The sequence below is a fragment of the Varanus komodoensis genome, unplaced genomic scaffold, assembly GCF_004798865.1.
Source record: "Varanus komodoensis strain SLA01 unplaced genomic scaffold, ASM479886v1 scaffold7_3, whole genome shotgun sequence".
NCBI classification, from domain to species: domain Eukaryota; kingdom Metazoa; phylum Chordata; class Lepidosauria; order Squamata; family Varanidae; genus Varanus; species Varanus komodoensis.
In genome coordinates, this window is record NW_025336480.1 from 23,654,994 (window position 1) to 23,679,841 (window position 24,848).

Genomic DNA, 24,848 nt, shown 5'->3' on the forward strand with positions numbered 1-24,848 from the left:
GCCACCCTGGCCAGATAAAATTCAGTAGTATTAACATTTAAAATGTTACTTAAATAAAAAGGTCTTCGCCTGGCACCGAAAAACAAATAACGACGGCGCCAGGTGGACCTCTCTGGGGAGCGCATTCCATAACTTAGGCGCCACCGCTGAGAAAGCCCTCCTCCGAGTAGCCACCCTCCTAATTTCTCTCACGGAGGGCTCCCGGAGAAGGGCCTCTCCCGCCGATCTCAGGGGGCGACTGGGCATATATGGATGGGGGGACTAGAAGTTTACCTACCCTGGTTTAGAGTGTCATGGGCAGGGGAACTTGGACTCCCCCTAATGACATCATTGGGCACATGCCAAATTTGTATTGGGCTCAGAAAACAGACATCTTTGGAAAACAACTTGGAGAGTGCTGAGTCCAATTCCAAATTCTCTTGAGGAGATTTTGCCGATCATGAGCCTGGGTGTGAGAATGGAGCCCTCATTCAATTAGTCCCATTTTTCCAGACTTCACAGGCAATAAAGGCTAAAGCTAAGCAGAAATGCAATAGAGAAAGTCTCAGCGCTAATGAACGAGCAAAGCAATCTGAACATTCCTCTCACAGCTTCTTTTGAAGACCTTTCTGTGTGAATGATTTCATGCACCAAATATTCTTGTATGTACTATATATTCCAAACTTCTGCCATTTTAACATCTTTTTGGGATTATGAAATCACAACATCTATCTCTTGAGGTGCCATACATTTTCTTCCAAACATGTTGATATATTGAAGCAACGTAATTCTGTTGCAATGGCTGTTAACACAAAAAGTCTCTATAACAGTGCTGGATTTTGTGATAAATGCTGAAAAATTAAATGCCAGTGGTAGGACGCCTTGCTTCCAGTGCAAAAGTAATGATGATTTTTACATGAAAGATAGTTTTTTTTTTTAATTGCAAAGCAAAACTGGAGACTTTGAAGCCTGATGCTATTATTTAAAATATTTGAAGGAAATTGTCCATTACTTGCTGATTCTACTATTATATTCTGAAGCAGATTAATTACAGTCCTCTTAGGTCACTTACAGCAGGAAAGATTTACTGGATTAGTAATGGGGGTGAGATGATGGCAACAAAGTCCTGACTTATGGCTTTAAAAAAATGAATAATGTGAATTATTACCAGCATTCAGGAAAGCTGAAGATGACAGATCTTGCAAAATTAAATACCTTTCATCTTAGATGTGCTATTTTAAACAAATGATCTCTTTTTAAAAACCCATCATGATAAGAGTAGAGCTAAGCCATCCACGATACATTGATGTAATACAAACAGAAGAGCTTGCTTAAAAGGCTTTTGACAGTAAAATATGATAAGTAAATTTTTTCAGCTCATTGTTTAGTACAGTTCAAAAGTGGCACAGACAGCGAAGCCTCTTGTAGAATTAATTAGGTGTCATTTTTAAGAGTGCAAAAACTAAATAGCTGACAGACAGGACAGGACAGCGCAATTGTTACTTCCACATCTAGTGACAATTAAAATGTGCAGCTTTTCTTGTGGTATAGTCCTGTCCTGTAAATGTGTCACCTTAGAATGCACACTGGGGAAATTGCATGGACTAGTTAAATATCAGGATAAGGTGTTTAACAACAGGCAGTATGAGACAGACTGGGAGAAAGCAGGTCTTCAGTGACACCTTAAAGGGAGACCTAGCAACCTGTGGATCCGGTCCCCTCTCACCCCACACACATATACCTCTCCCTTGGTGACCCTCTCAAATATTAGTCAAGATGGTATTAAAGGGTTACTCACTGTTTCATCTGAACAGAAAAGAATCTCTAACTATATTTCATTGTCAATATGGCTCTATGAAGTCTTCCAGGAAACACATTTTGCTCCATTCCTCTGAACGCTGCTTGCTTGCTTGCTTGTTTTATTTATTTATATGCTGTCTAGTAGTCCATAAGGATTCTCTAGGCAGCTTACAATATAATCAATATTAAAAATGCTAAAAACCAAAACAATTATAAAACCAATTATGTATAAAACCCATCACATAAGTGTTAAACATTATTTCAGGCAAGCAGGACAACAAGATGACCATGAAGGATAACAGATCTAATTCAAATCAGTTATTAAAATACTCAGAAAAGAGAAACACTTTTGCCTGGTGCTGGAATGAAAACAATGTTGGCCCCAAGTGGATTTCCATAAATGAGGGGCAGTCACCAAGAAGACCCTTCTTCTATTCGTCATCCTTTTTACCTCTTTGAGGGACGGCTCTCTCAGAAGGACCTCCTGGCCAGATTTTAATGGGCAGGTAGGTATATTATATATATATATATATATATATATATATATATATATATATATATTATTATTATTATTATTATTATAACATTTCTATGCCGCCCCTTGCCGAAACCTATATATGGGAGAAGGTGGTCCTTTAGGTAACTCAATCAGTATCACTAAGCAATGCCTACTTTATTGAAGAGCCAGCCAGCTTGCGTATGAGTTACGGAACTCTTCAGACTCCTCAACTATGTTACCGTACTGGTGGCAGTCTGGCTTTTTATATCCCTTGCTAGGGAACAACTTGTGGGCAGCGGGTAGGACCTGTAGGAACCACTTGTTGCCCTAGTGAGACCTTTGGTCAAATGGAGCACAGGGAAGAAGAACTATTAGCCTCATCTTTGCTGTTCAGCAGTGTTACCCATATGGTGGCCAGAGCTGGAATGGCATGAGGAACCAACAGGGGCCTGGCTGGTACTATATAATTCTTGCTTCAAGATCCTCTCTTCTGTCCAATATGCCTGGCAGAGCAACAGCACAGATGATCTTGCCTGGACTCTCCTGATCATAGACTTTTGAGTCCTCTGGCCCTTAATGTCTGACCTCCAGCCTGTTGGAGACCTTACCATTTGTCTCTGGCACATTTGATCCTCAGGAATACTAGTGACTAGGGGTGAGATCTGAGACCTGCTACACACCCAGAGCTGGTGCAGTTGTATCCTGTGATGCTGTTGCAGTGAAAAATTCATGGAATTTGGCATCGAGATCCTGAGAACCTCACCAAAGCCAGAGAGACTCAATAGGTTTGTAATGCTAAAGCATGGTGGGAATTGTAAGAGTCTCATGTCTAAACAATACAAGACTATGTCTTAAGGCACATCCATTTAATAAAACTTGGTCTGGACAATGAACAATTCAGAAATTATATAAGAAAAAAGACTTAAAACATCTTTTTAAAACCAATCACATTAAATAACCATTTTTAAGAAAAAACTCATAAAGATAGCAAATTAACAGGTGGCTACAGTATCATGTTTTGAAAAAACCTTTTCTTTTTTAGTTCTTCTAAACAGGATCTAGCTTTCTATCGTATTTTTCATGTGGAAACTTTAGATGTCAGAAATGCAGTCATAAAAACAAACTTGATAAGTCGAGCTGACAAGAGAAAATACAGCCTAAAAGAATTCACTATATATAATACTGTGCTTGTGATATATGCTTGAAAAAGGTCCTTGTAAAAAAACTATTTATTGGAGAAACCAATTATAAATTTAATAAAATAGGATTGTAGAGTTCATCTGGAATATTACTCATGAAACAGTAGGATTTCACACATTTCATTGGATGAAAGATTTCTGCTTGGGGACAACTCGGGTAAGGAGGGGGATGGGATGGAGCAGCAAACCTGCTAGAGAAATGAAGCTTTCCAAAGAGTAAAGACTCAAGGACAGAAGTGGCCAAATGGATCCCAGTGGCTACGTCTAGCACACAGTTAGTCATGCATAATTGGATAGGCAGGCACACTGAAGTATATGGCTCTCTTTTGCATCTTTTACAGAGGAGAGTCCTTTTTCTGGGCACGGGCAGGAGAGAGTTCTCTGTTTGAAGAAGTCCTCTGTTCGATGAGCTATTTGGTCCAAGTTTAGTTTCAAGAGAAATAACCACAAAGGAGAGCAGTCCTTGAAATTGCCTGTTAGCCATGAGTACCCAGACCGTGAAATGAGCAGGGCAGTCAGGGCAAGCTTCTCCATCCTGGTGAAATGCACTGTACTTCTATTTAAACAATTATTATTATTTCTGAATGTGCACCCATTCATGTGAGTTTGCACATGTACTCCTTGGTGCCATGAGCCCTCTTTTTTAGCAAGGCTACCTCACCTGCCCAAATTGGATTATGGGAAGTAAAGTAGATTTTATATTTCCTAACTTGCTGGTTAAGAGCAATGCAAAACAGAGTTATGCTTTAGGAGATAATCAGGCATCCCAGAAATGAATGCATCATTGCTGAGGACTCAAAAGTAACCTCTGATTTCTGAAAGGAGTGGCAACTGAACAATAGGAAGCAGCACGTAAATCGCAGTCTTGTTTTGCACCTTGCTTTTACCCTTCTTTCCATCAATGATTTGTGCTGGTGGAGGCAGAAGTAATCTCATAAGGTTACCAAAATATCATCCATGCACAAGAGGAAGGTAGAAACAGGTTAGGGAAAACCCTAAGGCATGCAGAAATGGAAAAATATTAGGAAAAGAAAAACCTGAGGGAATCCAACTTAATCCAATGCAAACTGGTCATTCTTAATAGGCACAAAATGTTGACTGTTGGCAAAACACTGGCAAACAGAACGGGGGGAGAAAATGGAATATCCTGAGAAGGGGCAGGATTGGCTATCTGAAGCCCTGAACACGGCACACTCCATGCAATCGTGTATTTCCTATTTTAGCAGTTGATCTAGTAGGGTGGCAAAATTGTACAACACCTATCCTAATAGTTATATAAGGTATAAATTAACACACCACTTACTGTGGAGATTCTTGATTTGGAGTGCAAAGGAGCTTGCATGATTTTGGACAAGGGACACATATATAATCTACTGCTCACAGGCCTCAAATACAGCATCATCACCACCACCACCACCACCAACAAGTACCTATTATTGTGCCATCAATATTCCAAAATTGTACCAGAAATGTTAACATGACCATGGAAAATATTGCCTATTAAAATCTGTAGAGCATGGGGAAAGCAATTCCTGGACTAAAGGTGATCACATCCCCCCAGTCATAAAAGAAAAGCAGCATGTAAACAAATTAATTATCACTGATGCTACATCAAAGCCTGTATTCACTCCTAAAAGGGAATAAGCCAGTGTTTTTGATTCTCAGTGGTATGCAAGATGGAGTTATTAGACATCTAATTTATTATTCTGGAAGGACACACAGAGCCCATTCAAAACATGATTAGTAGTGCTATTCCAGAACCACTAACACTAGTATAAGTATCCCCAGTCTAAATCTGCACTTATTTAATTCCCACAGTAACTAAACAGACATGAAATTTATAGTACACACTTTGAGTGTACCAATCCAAACATCAAGAGACAAATTTTAAATGACAACATTTAGAATAAGCTACCACGCCAAACATGTAGCATTTGTACTTCTTTATTTTATTAAAAACAACATCAAGTTCTAAGGTTTTGGTTATACTTGTACACATATGGATCAGAGACAATACTTTGTCCAAATGAATGATGCAATAGATCAATACTTTAATTAAACAATTAGTTCACTTTAGATAGTGAAGATTTTCCCTACTTGATCCCTTTGAAAAGACAGGTATATATCTGCTGTGCAACTGTTGACTTGGGGAAGACAATTGGAATTAACCAAACGTCTGGGTAAATTATAACACTACTAAATTGCTAAGATTTGTACTTTTCAAAAGTAGTTACTGGTTTTCTGATTTATTAGCCAAAACTTCAAGGATCTGTCATAAAGTTAAATAAACGAGCTTGGAGAGCAACATAAATATTTAGGCCTGACAGTTCTAAAATACACTGTTTACAGGGAAATAGAAGATAGCAGCATTTCAATACATATTTTATATCTGGCAGAGCAAAACTTAGGAACCAATAAAGCCAATAAAAATGCTGTAAACAGTACAAGCGGAAGCCCGTTTTTAAAAGAAGTAATATATTACAGCTGAATCCAAGTCAAAACATTTTGGATGCATACAGATGACCAATGACTCATCTCTAAAAAGAAATATAACAGAGATGCAAAAAAACATGTATGCTTATGTTAAGGCTGTTCCCATTTCCTGCACTTATTAAACTGCCTAGCATTTCCATTTGGCTAGTATTAAATCAGCCTGAGCATTTTAAGTTCCTTGTTCCTGCTTGGTTTTCACGTTTGTATACACTTCAGTAAATCAGTGCTTGGAATATGGCTATATTTACCTTTTCTATTGTGGTACATCCCAGGAAAAGCTGATGCCATCCATGAAGAACACTGGATCTATTCAAGAGTACTTATCTCTGGGGCGCTGCATGACTTGGGGTACTTGCCACTTAAAACAGAACCTCTCCCAGTCAACATAAACTACGGACTTCTTCAAGTAGAAATCAACTGGCCAGCAGGCTAGGGTTCTTCCCACCGGTAGATAATATGCATGAGTAAACTCCAGCATATAACAGGCTAGGTTGTTCATTCACAAATAATGTTGCTGCTGTTCTTTGTATTCGTACATGAACACTTACTCTCTCCAGATGCATCACATTTCACAACTTAAATCCAACCTTACAGAGACAAATGATGAGGTTTGCTAATCATTGGAAAGCAGAAATAGTGGGGTTCTACATGTGTAGGTCCCACACGGTGGACAGCACAGCATGGAAATTGACTCATGCACTGTTCAAGAACAGGTCTCCATATGTATTCTTTACTCTGCTCTGAGAGCAAGACAAGAGTGACAAGAAGCTAGCAAATATTCCAAGGAAATAAAAATATAATGAGTTTATCTCTTGGACTTGTTCCAGAAGATGTCTGCAATGCAAATAATGACATCAGTGAGGGGATCTGTATAGCACATGCAGCAACATTTCTTTCATGAACGTCTCACGTTTGGTGAGACTCTCCTCAACATAAAAACACATACCTATGCACTTGTGAATACCCTCCATTGACTTCTGTGGGATGGAGCCAGTTCAAAAAGTACAAACACCTGTGAAAGCATCTCCCAGGTCAATTCTGAAGTTCTTCTTGCAATATTACACAACCTTTACTCTGATCTTGAAACTCACACAAGCAGGCTTCACATTTAACAGTTATTTACCCATAAACTACTGTATAATAATTAATGACATCCATTATTAACTTCACTATGTGATTTATTCTGAACAGCCATTGCACTTAAGGGCATCCAGCTTTTCAAATAATGTTTGAAATAAGTGTTTGTAATTTTAAACACTTTACTACATATATTTTAAAGTAATTTAATTAAATGATTCTTTGTATGAAGAATTATCTTTGAAACTGAAACCACATAATGGATTCTACAGCCAAATCATAATACTACTGAAACCCTTATATGAGGGAAAACAGCAACATTGATTTTACTTTTGAGTGCAGTGGAAATCATTAATTAAACAAAATGGATTTTGACTTGCTTTCTGGAATTATTATTATTAAAGTGACTACATATTGACCATAAACCATGCCAAGCTACCGACTAAGGTCAACAAGGGCACTACAAATGCCCAACCACATTTTGACCTTTGCAAGAAGAAAAGGAAAGTGAGCGAGGATGCACAGCAGATTCTTAAGAAGCTGGAAACTTATCTGTGCTTATTGCATTTGCAACTCAGCCTACCTTATACAAACTCGGAATAGCTTTTTAGTCATAAAGAACCCTAACAACATGGTTGGTTTGAAACATCATTAGCTTTCTTGGGTGCTTTTGGCAGTGAAGCATACCATATCGTGCCCCCCTTACATACCTGGCCAGATACCAAGCTCTAGAGGGAATGTGGCAGAGTCACATTCGCTTGGGGAGCAATACACACCAACCGGAGAGGGCGCTCTTGATGCAGGCACTCCAGATTGTCAAACTCTCTTCCTGCTCATCTATAGCAATGCCAAATCCTATCAGATTTTGGTGCCAGCTAAAGACCTATTTGCTCACCCAGACTTTAAACTGAATTTGTTTTGCTGCATCTTAGAAACCATTATTTGTGCTACAGTTCTCCCCTGCTGTATCATTTTACCAGTTAATATTTGTATGATTTTGCTGTGCCGGTTTGTTTTGAGATTATTTTATAATGAAAAGTACGTGGCTAGAGTGAGAGTTTCTGACTTCTCCAAGGCTGCAGGCCTTTCTTTTCTTTTTGGTAGGATGAAGCTGTAATGACCAAATTAATTCAAGGGCGCAACCAATAATTTTAGCCCGTTTTCTGCCCCTCTAACCCTAAGTGGGATGCTGCCCTACACATCACCGAGAAAGAGAAAATGGATCACCAAAGAAGGAGAATGAAAGAGAGCCTGGTTGTGCATAAAATATGCATATTTATATGTACAGGTGCCAATTTGGGAATAATTACTATAGCTAAGTAGAAACACAGTGCATTTCCATAGTGGGGAAGAATATAGCCAGGTGATCTGTGTGTCTGCTCAGTTTCCTGTTCAGGTGCAAGCCGTGCACAACTTCAAGGCCTCTTCCTCTTCCATATTTCCAAACTGGTCTTGATCTGAACAGCCCTTCATATATTGGGCAGCCCTTCAAATAAAGAATGCCTTCAATAAAGTGGGTCACAGGCCCACTGTAAACATAACTGCTATTTTTATAAAAGTTGATTTGCAGGACCATAGCAAAAATTGCATTTGGAATTAAGAAAGAAAGCACATATTGCTGTTGAATACAAATGTGAAATTTTGTAGACGTCTTAAAGGGCAACTAAAAAGGGTAGGTTTTACAACAACGGCTTCTTCCTGCATTGAAGGGTAACTGTTTCTTTCCAGTTAAAGTCAATGATAATAAATTATCTTAATTTATCCTTAAATTATCTTTAAAGAAGCAACATGATCCTTTTGGCACAAAATTAACTCAGGTCAAGACAGTTGCTGAAAAGAAAATGGTGATTACTGCTTGGCAGAACATCTTTGCATTAATTATACTAAAATGGTCTTCAAGCATAAACTCCCATGATACAACTGGATGCTAGACGGCCTTTCAATTTATCAAGCAGACTTCTTTTAATTTAGACCCTCAAGAGAAATCAGAAGACACAGAAAAACTGTATTAGGTTCAAGAATGATCCATTTTAAGCCAATTGTCCACCCACCCCGCAAAAGTAAGTGGGGGAAATGTGACATGCAGCTCAAAGAGTCTTTGAAGCGTATATGTCTCATCCAATTGTCATATGTTGGGCTGTTTTTCCTTGTCAGGAATCAAAGCAATTCAAAATAAATTCCATAGATCACTCCTTTTTGTACCAGCCAACACTCCTGCTGTTTTCCTTCAGTTGGAAACTAATACATGTTTTATGTCAACTAAAATTGGGTTTATTATGTCAAATTAAAGGCTGAAATTGCAGTTCATGGGCAGCTCAAGAATGCCCAAATTATAGTCAGCCTCCCATGATCATTTGTAGAAAAATTCTTGGTTAGTTTAGCTTCACAATCTATTAAGGAGACGTGAATTAATTTTCAGAGGGGTTCATTTTAGAGCAAGGCCAGTTACATCACGCAACAGCACTGTGGTGCATCAAACTTTTAGGACTTCCCCATGTTGGTTCTCTTTGAAGCGGTAAGCTAAAGGGACTACTAAAGCAAATGCTTATTTCTTTCCAGTTTCAGTCACTGGAATAAATTGAGAAGTTGAGGACACTGTGAAAGGACTTAGACATGTGGTGAAGGCACAGTTGTAGGTATACAACCATGCATTCTGCATGGATGCCTGTACAGAATGTGTAAAAGAGATTTTCATCTTTTGACAGGATGCTGGATTTAATAGCTGAGTATCCCATCAAATATTGATTTTTTGGAAAAGAAAAACAAATAGTTACTCTTAAGGATACAAAGTCATGTTACTCTTAAGGATACACAAATAGCTATATTCTTTAAGATTTCAACCTGTGAAACCACAAGAGTGACAAAAAGTGTTTGGGCAAGACTACTTGCAGTTTTTACCATTGATACTAATTATTTACTTTTGACCAATTATTTACTTCATTCTTTTGGGATAGGTTTGGGCATACAAGAAAGCATGAATAACTGACTTCATATTTAGGAAACTCGAACTTCAACAAAGTTGCTTTGATGTAATTCGGGAAACTTTTTGAGTGACAACATGAAACAACTCTAAATAAGAGGCAAGCATTTATCTTCTAACAAAGACAACTCACCCCTTGCTTCTAGTGTGTATGAACTGATTTTACATGTACTAATCCATCAAAGGAAGAAATTTTCTTTTTGGGCTATATGCACATATAATGTTTTGAGTCATAGCTACTAGCTATAAATATCTATCTAATCAGAAATTACTTCTTTCCTCCCTTCTTTCTTGGTTAAAAGCATTTTTAAATGGTCCTGTAATTCTGAATAAAGATTGACAGTTGCTATTCTAGTCCTTCTACTTAACATTTATAATGAATGCCATCACATTTAATGCCCTTTTGTGTGCCATTCCATTAATTTAATCCCAACACTATTGCTCTAAAGGAAATACAAAGACTTAACAGCATAAGGTTTCTGCAATTATGAATAAATATTTACAAAGCCTAAAACTTTGGGCAGCATTTCAATGTCATTTTTTAAATCGGTGCCATTAGACAACACAAGTAAATAGTTGCAGACATGTATTAAAGCTGTTCAAAGATCTTTAAATAAATTAATACTAACATAATGTTACCTTCTTTTCATAAGAGATCTCATTTTGAAAAGCAGCCCCATTAGTGGCATAATCATTTCAAATGCACACTTAAAGCCTAGTCTGGTTTGCATGATTTTCACAAGATTCACAAGGTGGTTATTGCTATTGCTATTATTGTTATTGACAAATGAAAAGCAACCACTTGGAAGTAAATTCAAGAAGCTTAACTCTTTCCCTGCCAGCTGTTTCTATCTCAAAACTGTTACTGCACAATCCTATACGAATTTAAACAGAAACATTGGACAGACACTTAGCCTACATCTTCCAGCATAGGATTTAAGCTGTTTTTCTCCCCACAGGAAAGACAATCTAGGGGGCAACATGGAGGTTGTGATTTCTGAGAGAAAAATGGCAAGCAAAAAAAAAAAAAAAAAAAAGGTCATCCATCCCACATCCTTCTTTCTTTACCATCAGCTGCAGACCCCTCCAGCAACTCTTTCCTGTTAAAGAGCAAGTATTGCATTTCTTGGTGTCATTAAAAATAATGCAGGGTGCTTTAAATCATGCTAAATAAATAAATGACACAAACACAGAAGGTAAGAATAGCTGTGTTGGATCAGCGCAAAAACCTGTTTAGTTCAGCACTGTGTTCACACACTGGCCAACCAGATGTCCTACTTGTGGGAAGTCCACAAGCAGAACCTGAGTGCAAGCACCTTCCTGCTCATCTTCCCCAACAACTGTTATACAAAGACTACCCTTGAAATTGGAGGTAGCATATAGCCATCATCATCCATATCTGCCTTGAATTTATCTAATCTCCTTTTAAAGTTGTCCAGGTTGGTGGCCATCACTACATCCGGTGATAGTGAATCCCATATTTAACTATGTGAAGAAATATTTCCTGAGTCTTCCACCATTCAGTTTCATTGGGTGATCCTGGATTCTTGTAACATGAGAATGGGAAAACTACAAAAACAAGCAAAAAAGGAAAAAAGAAAAAAAATGACAACAACTTCTCTTTGTCCTCTTTCTCTACATTAGAGATGGAAAGAAGGTTGATTTCCAGACATCTGAAACTTCAGCTCCTACAAGCCCCTTGCAGTGGGCAGGAATGCTGAAAGCTGAAGTCCAAAACATCTGGAAATATACCTTCTAAATCCCTCTGCTCTATACTACACATACCTTTCTATAGCTCAATCAAGCCTCCCCTTAATTGTCTCTTCTAAGTTAAAAGAAACCAAACACAAAAACCGCTTTTTCATAGAGGAGTTGCTCCAGCCTCATGATTATTTTAACTCCCTTTTTCTTCACCATTTCCAACTCTATAATATCCTTCTTTAAGTACAGTATTTCCAGTGTGGTCACATCACAGATTTGTATAAGGGCAATGCAATACTGGCAGTTTTACTGTTGATTCTGTTCCTAATTATGTCCAGCATGGAGTTTGTTTTTTCATACCAGCCACATAGTGAGTTGGCATTTTCATCAAGTGGTTTGATTCATCTATTTATTTATTAATCTATTATATTTATATGCCACCCATCATCAGTCAGTGATCTCTGGGTAGTTCATAACAGAAAACTTGAACCAGAAAATACAATAACACAGAAAACCTTAATAGAAAAACACACATAAAACAAAACCAAACCAGAAACCAAGATAAAATTCAGCAGCAATACAAAGATCCAAACATGCACTAACAGAAACTGAAGGGATAAAAACCTTGAGGAAAATAAAATAGATCTTCACCTGGTGCTGAGAAGACCATAGTGAAGGCACCAAGCTAGCTTTCCTGGGGAAGTCATTCCATCACAATCCTAACATGGGGTCAGACAGCATGAATTAAGGATCTTTTGCCCCCACGTGCAATCCCTTACTCAGCTGCATCCTGAGTGGGAAACTAAAGCAATGATAAATATAATGTTGACTGTAGACAGAAACTAGCAGTTTCAGTATTATTACTTATACTTATTTAGTATCATTACTTATATTTATACTCCCAATAGCTAAAGATCTCTCCTCCCCACAAACTGGAAAATACAGAAGTTAAAAAAGCAACAACAACAAAACAAACCCTATTTAGCACCAATAATTCCCTTGGATAAAGTGGCTGTTTCAGCAGCTTCCCTCTAGCTACTGCTTTTTCCTTTATGCTCAGGTAACCACGGGGGTGATCCTGACCAGTCAGGGATGTCACGGCACTATGCCACTAACTGGTTCTTGTGTTGTGTGAAGCCATGCAGTGACATCACCACATCATGGCAAGTAACAGTGTGCTTTGCAGGGCAGAGATGTCTGCCTCAGCCTACCAGTCAAGCAATCACATGGTTCCCACAGCAGCACAGTTTCCATCTCCCTGCCCTGTCCCACTCACACCATATATCCCAGCAACCCCTGTGAGTAAAATCCCCTTCTGTACTGCGTTGTTTCCTATAGACCTCAACTGCATCTTCCTGATTGGTCCACTAAGCTTTAAGGCAGGTTCTCCTTTATTTCCCTCCCAAGTGTATCTGCATCTCTGCAAAGCTTTCGAGACATTCAGGCCCCCAAGGGGTTTTTTTATACATTAAAATAAAAATGAACTCTTTTCCAGAATCCCCGCTTCTCCTTCTGTGTTCACTCTCTTTCTCCCAGTTTCAAAGAGTAAACAGAATGGCAGGCAAATTGCTCATCCAATAGTAACAAATGGAGGAATATGTGTGCCGCTAGGGAGCTGCAGTAGAGATTGGATGACTAAAGTAGCTCTTTCCATTGCGGTTCTTTCCACAGGACTCTATGGTGTTTCCTCAACACCAACTGTAAAATGGAACTTCTGAGTCCAACTGTTACAAGAAGTTGTGATGAAGTGTAGAAACTTTGCAACGAACTGTTGAATCTTGGTATGTTTTTGGGAAAACAAATGCACCACACTGGAACACTACAGGTGGGTTTCAATGCTACAACAGAACAACAATGGTAAAAAAATCACCATGGCTTCTTGTGATGCGCAAGCCCAACCACTGAAGGTGATTCAAAAAAATAAAGTGGTCATTTGCAAGACGTGCTTAAAAATGTGCCAGGATGGTGGAGCTTTTACATAATGCTATCAACTTTAGTGAAGAACCATGCAAAGCTGTGGCTCTAGGGGAAAACCCAGATATGTGCATGAAATCCATTCTATTCTGCTTCAGTAGGTATTTGTTCACTTAACAAAGTGAACTTTGATATTTTCTAGTTATCATGGCTGACATGCAAAAGCTTATGAATAATGACCCTTAACCTATATGAGGAAAGATAACTCGATACCCATTTGTGAAAATATTTAAATATAGGTTTATGTGATCATCTTTCAATATTGCATCTTACATTGTGGCTCATGTTCAAAGTCAAAGGCAACTCTGAGCAACCTGTTCTTATGGTAATACACAATTCAGAGAGAATTCAATGACATACTATTCACTTGTCACTGAGCAATGTTCATATCTAGAATGTACCATGACATCTATTTTGATAAGATGTGTATTTCTTTGGATGACCAAAATCCTTCTAAATATATCAGATTACTAGTCAGAAATTCAATGTGAATTGTAGTGAAGGAATACAACCATGTTTTTGCAACACACAGTTATGAATAAGGTAATATAGCATGTTCAGTATTCTGAGTTTCCCTCATCTGAAACTAAGGATGCAAGAAGTGGGTACATTACTTTTTCTCATGTCCCCAAATATCAGTCTTATATTTCATACCAACAACTTCAGTTATGGATACCTAAGGGAATGAAAAACGCTTGTGAATCCACGTTCAGCAAAGTCTGAACCAAAGTGAAACAACTAATAGAGAAACTCAAAGTTATTGTAGTCTAACTGGCACAAGCTTGCTTTAAGAATTTATGGGTCTCAGCTGATGTTTCAGAGGCGCTTATAGTAAGTAGTAAAATGTACAATTAAAACAACCAACAGTAATCTCAGTGCAAGACTCAGCAGAAAGGCAAATGAGATGCCAGCATGAAATCACAAATATGGAAGACAGATTAACAGGCCTGCACAAATAAAAAAGAGCTTGGCACCAAAAAGACAACACAAGTAGCACCAGGAGGGAATTCCAAAGATACTATCTAGGAAGAGGAAAGGCCCATTCATCGCTCACCTCATTCCAGTGGGTGGTGGGCAATGTTGGCTGGAGCCTACTGGGTTGGCTGAGGTGGATGACTGGGGTACCATAAACAGACAGTGCCACAGAAAAGCAATCTTCTGGGCCCAGCATCAACCCAATGCGAAAGGGGAAACAGATCATGCCTGCAAAGGATTAAATCATCATCATACAGCAGGGATTAAACCAGCACAGCGTAACAAAAAGTCAGTCTTTTAAATCCACAGCAGCCAGCAATTCATGGCACAGAAAGGAGAGACTGAGGAAAGTGATATTAAGATCATGAATGCAAAGCAGAGGGTGGGGAAAGCAATCCAAAATTACTCCTTTAGACCCACATGTTTTCTTTCCAGGAACAATCTCCATTGCACAAAAGGTAACACTGGGCAAGTGACTAACTTCATGAGTATAAAGCAGGGGTGATAGAATATAAACATTTCAAAAGCCCTCCTCTGGACCCATATTTTTGTTCCAAAACCCAGCAACAAACCCATTGTACAGATAAGGAAAACTGAGGAAACTAAAGTTGGAAAAAGAAAATGAGAAACTAATATACACACATGTATGCCCGTTTTAAAAAAAAAAAACCAAAACCCTTTTCTCTTTGCTGTGTGCTTTGCTCACCCATGTAACAGAAGGAGGTTGAGGGCTCTTAAATCAGTCTATAACACATATTCTCTACCTGCCCTCACTTCAAGAATAAGGCTGCCTCACAAGGGCAAAGTAAGAGGAGCCAACTACTGCTAGTCTGAGCAAGCAAAGGATTTTTTTTAAACCAAACCGCAAATACTCAGTGTATTGTTATAGGGCTTCCTAAGAGACACCCAATTCCCCAGAGGAAACATTGGGTGTAGTACAGGAGACCCAGTCATTCCCAGTCAGGGGCACAGGGAGATGGTTTTTCACAGATGCCCCATCTTCTCTGCTGATTGTACTGGCTACCTTGCATACTCAGTCTATAACTCAGCCAGTAGTGAAGGGTAAGAGAAGAGGATCTAACCAAGAAAAGTAGTTAATAATGAATGTAAGAATATTATATACTGCATGACAATGGAATTTACCAAAGCAGTGTACGAGACCACAGTGAAACCCAAAATCAGTTACAATACAAAAACAGTAAAATAATAATGTCTACATATACATATCCAAAAGATTAACTGGCAGCATAACTGATCAACGACTAATCTGGAAAAACATGAGTGGAAAGAAACATTTTCAGCAGGCGCCTAATGCTCACAAGTGTTGGTACATGCCTTAATTCCAGAGGTAGAGTATTCAAGAGGGCAGGGGCAAAAACAGACAAAATGACTTTTTTTAAATGTGACCACCAACTGAATCCAGGGAGCCTGCAGAACTACAGAATAACCTCCTCTAATAACTGAAGTGCATGAACAGGAGCATAAAGGAAAGCAGTGGTCTTTCAAATAAGGAGGAAAGAGTGGGGGTTGTGTATAATTTAAAGTAATTTTCTGGAGAGGGGGCTAGAGGAACTAGAAGGAGTGGGGCACCTGCCCTTCTCACATATACTATACGTATATAGACCACTTCTTGTAGCAGGACCTGGACCAGAAAGAAATCTGAGGCCAAACTAACCAGGACCATGCAAGAACAGTTTATTAACGATAAAAGAAGTCATTGATTTCTAGAAAAATGCATGTGCTGATACATATAGGGGCAAGTTTTGAAAAAAATAATAGTACAATTAAATAGAAATACAATGCATCTCACCACAGTGAGGACAACTGTGGTCAGGAGATTTGTGTGCGTGTGCAGTCTAGCAGCAAACTGTTGGTGGTTCACTTCAAGGCTTCCCATTCCTGTACTTTGTTATCTTTACACCAGACTCGGACTGAGCTATTTCCAAGTAGAAGATTGTTCGGTGTAGAGTTCGGTGTATAGTAGGCCACATGGCCACTGACCCTACAAGATTTTGGATAAGTTGGTCCCAAGCCATTCAAGTTCCTATAGATTAAAATTAGCACTTTGAATCATATCCAAAGCACACTGGAAGCCAGTATAAAGAAAAAGAAGTCTGGGTTTGTTATTTTGCCAGCATTTGGGTGTGGAGGTAGTGATGAGAACTACTCTACTGTGTTTTTAGTTGTTTATTTATTGTTTTATGCACCTTTCCCTTGCATAAGGCATTCAAGACTAAGACTAAGAATAAAGCATTCAGCTGAGAGCCAGTGTGACTGAGGACCTTGCAGATTCAGGTTCCTACTTGGTCACCAAGCTCAGTGACTTTGGTCTAGTCACTTAGACTCAGCCTAGAGTGGTTGTGAGAACAAAATGAGGCTATGTACTCTGCCTTGAGTAGGTGAGATATCAATGTAATATACTAATAGTAATAATTCAACAAAATGAGAATATGTATCTAAGAACATAAAAATAACATTGTAGAAAATGTAGATAAAACAGATTAAAACAATGCTAGCTTTTCCCAAGCCACAACAAAGCAAAGGCCAAAGTGTGTGTGTGTGTGTGTGTGTGTGTGTGTGGTTAAAACCAAACAAACTTGGAAAAGGTAAACATTAAGGGATACTTAGGCTGGGATACTGGGATACTTTTCACCCATTGGACCTGGGTCAAATTCTGAAACAGGCTGAAGTCTAGAGCTGCTATAAATGTTAAGTTTTATACTGCAGCGTAGCAATCATCGTGTACTGCAAGGACTCAATCCACTTCCTCATGGGGTCATTAATTTTCCAGCAGTGGATGCTAACTTAAATTCCTCAGAGGTTTTCCTTCTGGTTTTGCAAGGCATATGGTCATGCTACTGTGTAAACTTTCCTACAGAAGAAGACTGACAAACTATACAGCAAAATCTATGCTGAGTTAATTCAAAGCAAGTACATTGTAAGAAATTCGCTGTGCTGCTATCAAACTGGTACCATATCCGACATGTTTAGTACAATATAGTGGTCTCCACAGGAGCCTTGCTGGCACGCTCAGCTTGCAAAGTTGCCTGACATCTGGATGGGTCTCCTCTGGAGACTTGCAAATTCCACCAGCCTGCTGAACAGCAGCAGCCAGTTTAAACAGAAAGGTCACCCATTACCAGCAGCTAAACGGGCCAGAGATCCAATGGTGTGACTAACACATATAACAGTTCCAGAGTTAAATTGTGATTCTCATGGATCTGAAAAGTAAGGGCAAGCCTATTGTTTTGATTTCATTAGCAAAAATACAACTATCAAAACTGTGAACATGCACACACACAGCTAAACCTGGCGAGACCCTAATAAACTGTAGCACACTACAGGGGAAAGGTTTTCTCCAGCCCCTCGGTGCTTAGCTCTTGAAACAGTGGAAGGATTGCTAGGACAAGAGTTGCTTGCTTTACTGCCTTAATCTCACCAGATGTTTGTTCACACCCCACCATAATTGTTCTAGATCCATGACAGGATGGGTTCATCCACACATGAGAAAACCTGCCCACAGAAATTCCTAATTTAGATGGAGATTAGCCACACTGGGCATGCCAGCGACTATTCCCCCTCAGGGGTTTGAAAGTAACTCAAATACTTTGTGAGTCATAATAGCTGTAAATGATGGCTGAGTCCTGTGCGCAAGCAGAACCTCTGAATTGGATATTCTGGTGTTTGCCTGATAGAATGGAAGCCAGAGGCAGAAGAGATTTCCCCTCTGCTCTGTAGTCCCCGAACCTGCTCCAGAGGACTGGAATGTGCAGGGGACTGCAGGGGATGGGGGGGACAAGAGGATGCCTCGATGCATGAGCAGGAGTTGAATTGTGCAGTCCTGGATTAAACCGCATTAAATGCCTTGACTCCCCTACTCGCTGTATCCCTCCCTGGTACCTTCCATGTAGAATTGCTACCAAAGGTTCTTCCAAATGGAATTCTATCAAAAATGTCAGGTGCTCATGAAAGCGTTTCTCAAAAAAGAGGCAACTTTTAACGTTTTTCCCCCAAACAATGCTCTTCACATCACTTGCAATGGAACGGAGTATTTCTTATAGTTTACAAGAACAGGCATGTTCCTCCTTTTTTCCAAGTTAATTCTTGGAAATCCTTCCCCCTGCTCCCATTTGCTGTTGAGAACTATTGTAAACTAATTTTCACAAAGTATTTTTCCTCCTTGACATCATTCAATTTCCATTTCAAACAGAAGCCATAGGAACTGACTTCACAGGCTGACTTCACATTTTCTTAATTAGTGGCAGTTCAGATACGGATTTCATCTGCAGGGCATTCCACACCAGCTATTATAAGCAATTGCAATTCTCTGTGCAGAAAGTAAGCGATAGTGTTCCAGGAGGAACAGCAATGAATTAAATCATTTGGTTCTGTTCTGTAATATTATTTGCAAGAGATACTTTATAACTTTAAGTTTGTAGAAACCGGGAGAGAACTTGGCACCCAAGATGTGTTAACTTGAGGGAATTTCCTGACAGGAACATTTCCTGTTCCCCTTTTCTCCCCAAAGTCTCCTGAACCCTGCAAAATCCTTTGTAAAGGTTAAGGGAAAAGGCATGATGGACTGTTGGGGGAGGGGAGAATTGCCCCAAATCAAGCAATTACTTTATTCTGGGATCCAAATCATGTCTTTTAACCTACTGAAAGCAATACAGAGAACTAAGACAGGGTAGGTGATTCCACCATGTATGTCTAATCACACAATAATTGTATCCTTAGCACAGCAATTACCTCAGACCTTCTGCAAAGGTTATTTTGACTTGTTAGCTGCTGAGCTACATTATACCTATACTGTAATGCAATAATTCCTTTTACAAGCTCATTTGGTTTCTTGTTCTATCCGTAATCATTTGTACGCTCTCTTACTCAATTTAGATTCAAAGGACACCTTTTTTGTTTGCTTATGTGTTCTGTCCTGACTGATTGACAACGTTTTGTCTACACAGGAAGGCTGTGAAAGAACTGAACAACCACGGTACGGTTCTTGGGAGCAGCCAAACACAGAACCTGGTCACCACTAAAAAGTTTTCTACAGTGTTACCCTTTGTCGACAAAGCCCAAAGCTCTTGTCCCTTACAAGGCTTGTGCAGTGAACTGAAGAGCCACTGCCCACAGGGTTGCCACATGTCCTGGTCTGCCAACACCACATCTTTGGGAGCAGCCTACTGGAATTAGGACTGACACGTTCATCAGAATTCATCTACAGACTGCTTTTCTTAAGGTCAATGAATGGTGCTGCAATTTCAGCACAGAGATAAAAACCCAAATCTGCTTTCTTTGAGTTCTTCTTTTCTTCCAGTGTAGTTCAGTAGAGTAGGTTGTTGGCTAAACGTCCAAATGAAAACTTCAGGACATTGTGCAGCATGGCAGGTCAATCAAAAATATGTGCTTTAATTAAAAAAAAACTTTTTGAGAACAATAAAGTTGGCTTTTCCAACCCCCTTCTTGTATATGTTTTACAACTCTGATACATTTTGGACCCCTTCTTCCACTGAACTAATCAGCTGGATTTCTTTTCTTTCTGATGAGGGACATATAATATTCTGCCACAGTTATTTAAATGTGAAGACCTTACCTCTTTCTGCCACACCAGAGGAATATGGCTACTCTCACAGCAAAAATATTAATAAAATACCTGTACAGTCAATTGTCCAATATTAGGACTTGTAGATCCTGTGTATTTTTTAAAATCAGGAACATGCAGAAGTGGTGTTCTTGTTGTTGTTGTTAGTCATGAAGTTGTGTCCGACCCATCACGACCCCATGGACAACATTCCTCCAGGCCTTCCTGTCCTCCACCGTCCCCCGGAGTCCACTCAAGCTCACACCAACTGCTTCAGTGCCTCCATCTAGCCACCTCATCCTCTGCCGTCCCCTTCTTCTTTTGCCATCTATTGTTCCCAGAATTAGACTCTTCTCCAGGGAGTCCTTCCTTCTCATTAGGTGGCCAAAGTATTTGAGTTTCATCTTCAGGATCTGGCCTTCTGAAGAGCAGTCAGGGTTCATCTCCTCTAGGACTGACCGGTTTGATCACCTTGCTGTCCAAGGGACTCACAGGAGTCTCCTCCAGCACCACAATTCAAAGGGCTCAATTCTTCGGCGCTCAGCCTTCCTTATCCTCCAGCTTTCACAGCCATACATTGCAACTGGGGAAACCATAGTGGTATCATCTGCATATCTGAGGTTGTTGATATTTCTCCCAGCAATCTTAATTCCAACTAGTGATTCATCTAGACCCACCTTTCTCATGATGTGTTCTGCATATAAGTTAAATAGGGAGACAGTATACAGCCTTGCCAAACTCCTTTCTCAATTTTGAATCAATCAGTGGTTCCGTGTCCAGTTCTCACTGTTGCTTCTTGACCCGCATATACGTTTCTCAAGAGACAAATAAGATGGTCTGGTACTCCCATCTCTTGAAGAACTTGTCACAATTTGTTGTGATCCACACAATCAAAGGCTTTAGCATAGTCAATGAAGCAGAAGTAGATGTTTTTCTGGAACTCCCTAGCTTTTTCCATGATCCAGCGTATGTTGGCAATTAGATCTTTAGTTCCTCTCCCTCTTCAAAATCCTGCCTGTACTTCTGGTAGTTAAACATAGAAAACATAGAAAACAGAGCGAGTCAGAAGGGGCCTCCCGGGCCATCTAGTCTGACCTCCGGCACCAGCCAGCTCCGCTCACGACATGCCCACCATGTGGACGTCCAGCCTATCCTTGAACACCCACACCGATGGGGCCTCAACAACCTCTCGTGGAAGCCCATTCCACACCCTCGGGGTCCTGACTGTCAGGAAGTGCTTCCTGGCATCCAAACGAAACCTTGGCTCCCTGAGCTTTGCTCCGTTGGAGCGTGTTCTGCCTTCCTCTGCAGGGGAGAACAGGTTTCTGCCCATCTCCATGTGACATCCCCTCACGTACCTGTATGTCGCCAACATATCCCCTCTGACTCTCCTCTTCTCCAGGCTGAAGAGACCCAGTTCCCTCAGTCTCGCCTCATACGGCATCCCCTGCAAACCGGCCACCAACCTTGTGGCCCTATGCTGCACTGACTCCAACCTGGCTATATCCTTTCTGTAATGAGGGGCCCAAAACGGAACACAATACTCCAGTTGCGGGTGCACCAGAGTTGTGTAGAGTGGTAGTAATACCTCTCTTGATCTAGAGGCCACACTTCTAGCTATGCAACCAAGGGTGGTGTTTGCCCTCTTGACCACCACATCACACTGCTGACTCATGTTTAGCCTGCAGTCAACCAGTACCCCGAGGTCCCTTTCACAAGTGCTGCTCTCCAGCCACTTATCACCTAACCTGTACTTTTGACACCTATTCCTATGCCCAAGTGCAAGACCTTGCACTTATCCACATTGAACGCCATCCTGTTGTCTCCTGCCCACTTCCATAGTCTGTGCAGATCTTTTTGGATCTGGAGTACCTGCTCCTCAGTTGTGGCCACTGCTCCAGTTTTAGTGTCGTCTGCAAATTTGATCAGCAGACTGTTCACCCCTTCTTCCATGTCATTAATGAAAAGATTAAACAAGATCGGCCCCAGGACAGAGCCCTGGGGGACCCCGCTTGTCACTGGCCACCATCCTGATGATTCCCCACTAATGGTTACCTTTTGCTTTCGGTCAGTCAACCATGCCCTAATCCACCGGAGAGTCCTTTGGTGTATCCCAAAACTCCTCAGTTTCTCCACCAGGAGATCATGGGGCACTTTGTCAAAGGCCTTGCTGAAATCCAGGTATACCACATCCACTGCATCCCCTCCATCTTCTCGGTCCACATACTGCTGGAGCCTAGCTTGTAGGATTTTGAGCATAACTTTGCTAGCATGTGAAATGAGTGCAATGGTGTGGTAGTTTGAACATTCTTTGGCATTGCCCTTCTTTGGGATCGGAATGTAAAGTGACCTTTTCCAATCCTGTGGCCACTGTTGAGTTTTCCAAATTTGCTGGCATATTGAGTATAGCACTTTTACTGCATCAACTTTTAAGATTTTGAATAGCTCAGCTGGAATACTGTCACCTCCACTAGCTTTGCTGTTGCTCAGACTTCCTAAGGTCCATTTGACTTCACATTCCAGGATGTCTGGCTCGACGTCAGTGACCACCCCATCGTGGTCATCAGGGACGTTAAGCTCTTTCTTGTATAGTTCTTCTGTGTAATCTTGCCACCTCTTCTTAATCTCTTCTGCCTCTGTTAGGTCCCTGCCATTTTGGTCCTTTATCATGCCCATCTTTGCATGAAACATTCCTTTCAGAGCTCCAATTTTCTGGAAGAGATCTCTAGTCCTCCCTATTCTATTGTTTTCTTCTATTTCTTTGTACTGTTCATTTAAGAAGGCATTCTTATCTCTTCTAGCTATTCTCTGGAATTCTGCATTCAGTTGGGTATATGTTGCGAACCTCTGTCCATAGTTCTTCAGGCACCATGTCTATCAGATCTCATTCCTTAAATCTATTTGTCACCTCTACTGTATATTCATCAGGGATATGATTTAGGTCATACCTGAGTGGCCTAGTACTTTTCCCTACTATCTTCAATTTAAGCCTAAATTTTGCAATGAGAAGCTCATGATCTGAGTCACAGTCAGCTCCTGGTCTCGTTTTTACTGACTGTATTGAGCTTCTCCATCTTTGGCTGCAGAGCACATAGTCAATCTGATTTCTGTGTTGACCGTCTGGTGATGTCCATGTGTAGAGTCGTCTCTTGGGTTGTTGGGAAAGAGTGTTTGCTATGACCATCGTATTCTCTTGACAAAATTCTACCAGCCTGTGCCCTGCTTCATTTTGTACTCCAAGGCCAAACTTGCCTGTTATTCCAGTTATCTTTTGGCTTCCTACTTTAGCATTCCAATCCCCCATGATGATAAGGACATCACGTTTGGGTGTTAATTCTAGAAGGTGTTGTAGGCCTTCACAGAACCAGTCAACTTCAGCCTCTTCAGCACCAGTGGTTGGGGCATAGACTTGGACTGTTGTGATGTTGAATGGTTTGCCTTGGATTCGAACTGAGATCATTCTGTCATTTTGGAGATTGTATCCCAGTACTGCTTTTCCTACTCTTTTATTGACTATGAAGGCTACTCCATTTCTTCTGAGGGATTCTTGCTTGCAGTAGTATACCTGATGGTCATCTGAATTAAATTCACCCATTCCTGTCGATTTTAGTTCACTGATTCCTAAGATGTCGATGTTCAGTCTTGTCATCTCTTGTTTGACCACATCCAGCTTGCCTTGATTCAGGTTCCTATGGAGTATAGATCTTTGCAGCATTGAACTTTCTTTTCACCACCCGATACATCCACAACTGAGTGCTTTGACCCAGTCTCTTCATTCTTTCTGGCGCTACTAGTACTAGCCCTCTGCTCTTCCCCAGTAGCACATTGGACACCTTCTGACCTGAGAGGCTCATCTTCTGGTATCATATCTTTTTGCTTTTTGGTACTGTCCATGGGGTTTTCATGGCAAAGATACTTGAGTGAGTTGCCATTTCCTTCTCCAGTGGACCAATTTGGAAATCTTGATGGAGACTCTATTACGCATTGCCCTCTCATTCTCTATGTAAGATGCCTCTTGTCCAAAAAGCGTGCCCTTGGTTTCCATCTCTAACTCAGAGGTGGGCAACCCATTGCAGGCAGCTTCTATGCAGCCCTGGCTTTTCCTCCAGACAATCAGCTGAGCAGAAGGAAAGAAGGTTGCAGGCACCTGCTCCCCTCTGATCATCCATTCCCTACTGATGAGTGAAACAGCACGGCAGGGATCACAGGGAGCGGAGGTCTGATCTCACATTCTTTCCACAATGCTGAAACAACACATCCCATTCCATACTGCTGTTAAGTCTTAATAGCAATGCGTATTGTTAGCAGATGATCTTAATCTGGAGCGGGGCTTAAAGCACCCTCGGTGAAGCTTAGCTGACTGGCAAGGAGCAGCTGAGTCACGGCAAAGGCGGCTGAGTGTCACCCAGAGTTAATAAGCATCTGTAGCTGCCATACATGGATAAATCCATTTGCAAACACACCCTACCCATCCATATACAAACTGTGTGAGAGAGTGAGACTGTTAATGGATGGGTATGGGGCACAGGGCAGTGATTATGTTCTTGCTTTCACACATCCACATCCACCATACTCCATCCATCCATTCAC

The 24,848-nt window shown here is 40.5% G+C and overlaps 1 protein-coding gene across 2 annotated transcripts in view; it reads right to left on the reverse strand.

The window, feature by feature from the left end:
* The window catches only part of MACROD2 (mono-ADP ribosylhydrolase 2), a 920,410-nt gene that overhangs the window by 55,706 nt on the left and 839,856 nt on the right, over window positions 1–24,848 (reverse strand). Inside the window, exon 9 of one of the 2 annotated variants that reach the window (XM_044454671.1) lies at window positions 13,929–14,905. The exons of the other annotated variant lie outside the window; for it this stretch is intronic. Coding sequence (XP_044310606.1) covers window positions 14,900–14,905 — 6 coding nt within the window. The 3' untranslated portion in view covers window positions 13,929–14,899. Of the gene's footprint in view, window positions 1–13,928; window positions 14,906–24,848 lie in introns of those variants that run through there. 2 annotated transcript variants of the gene reach the window in all.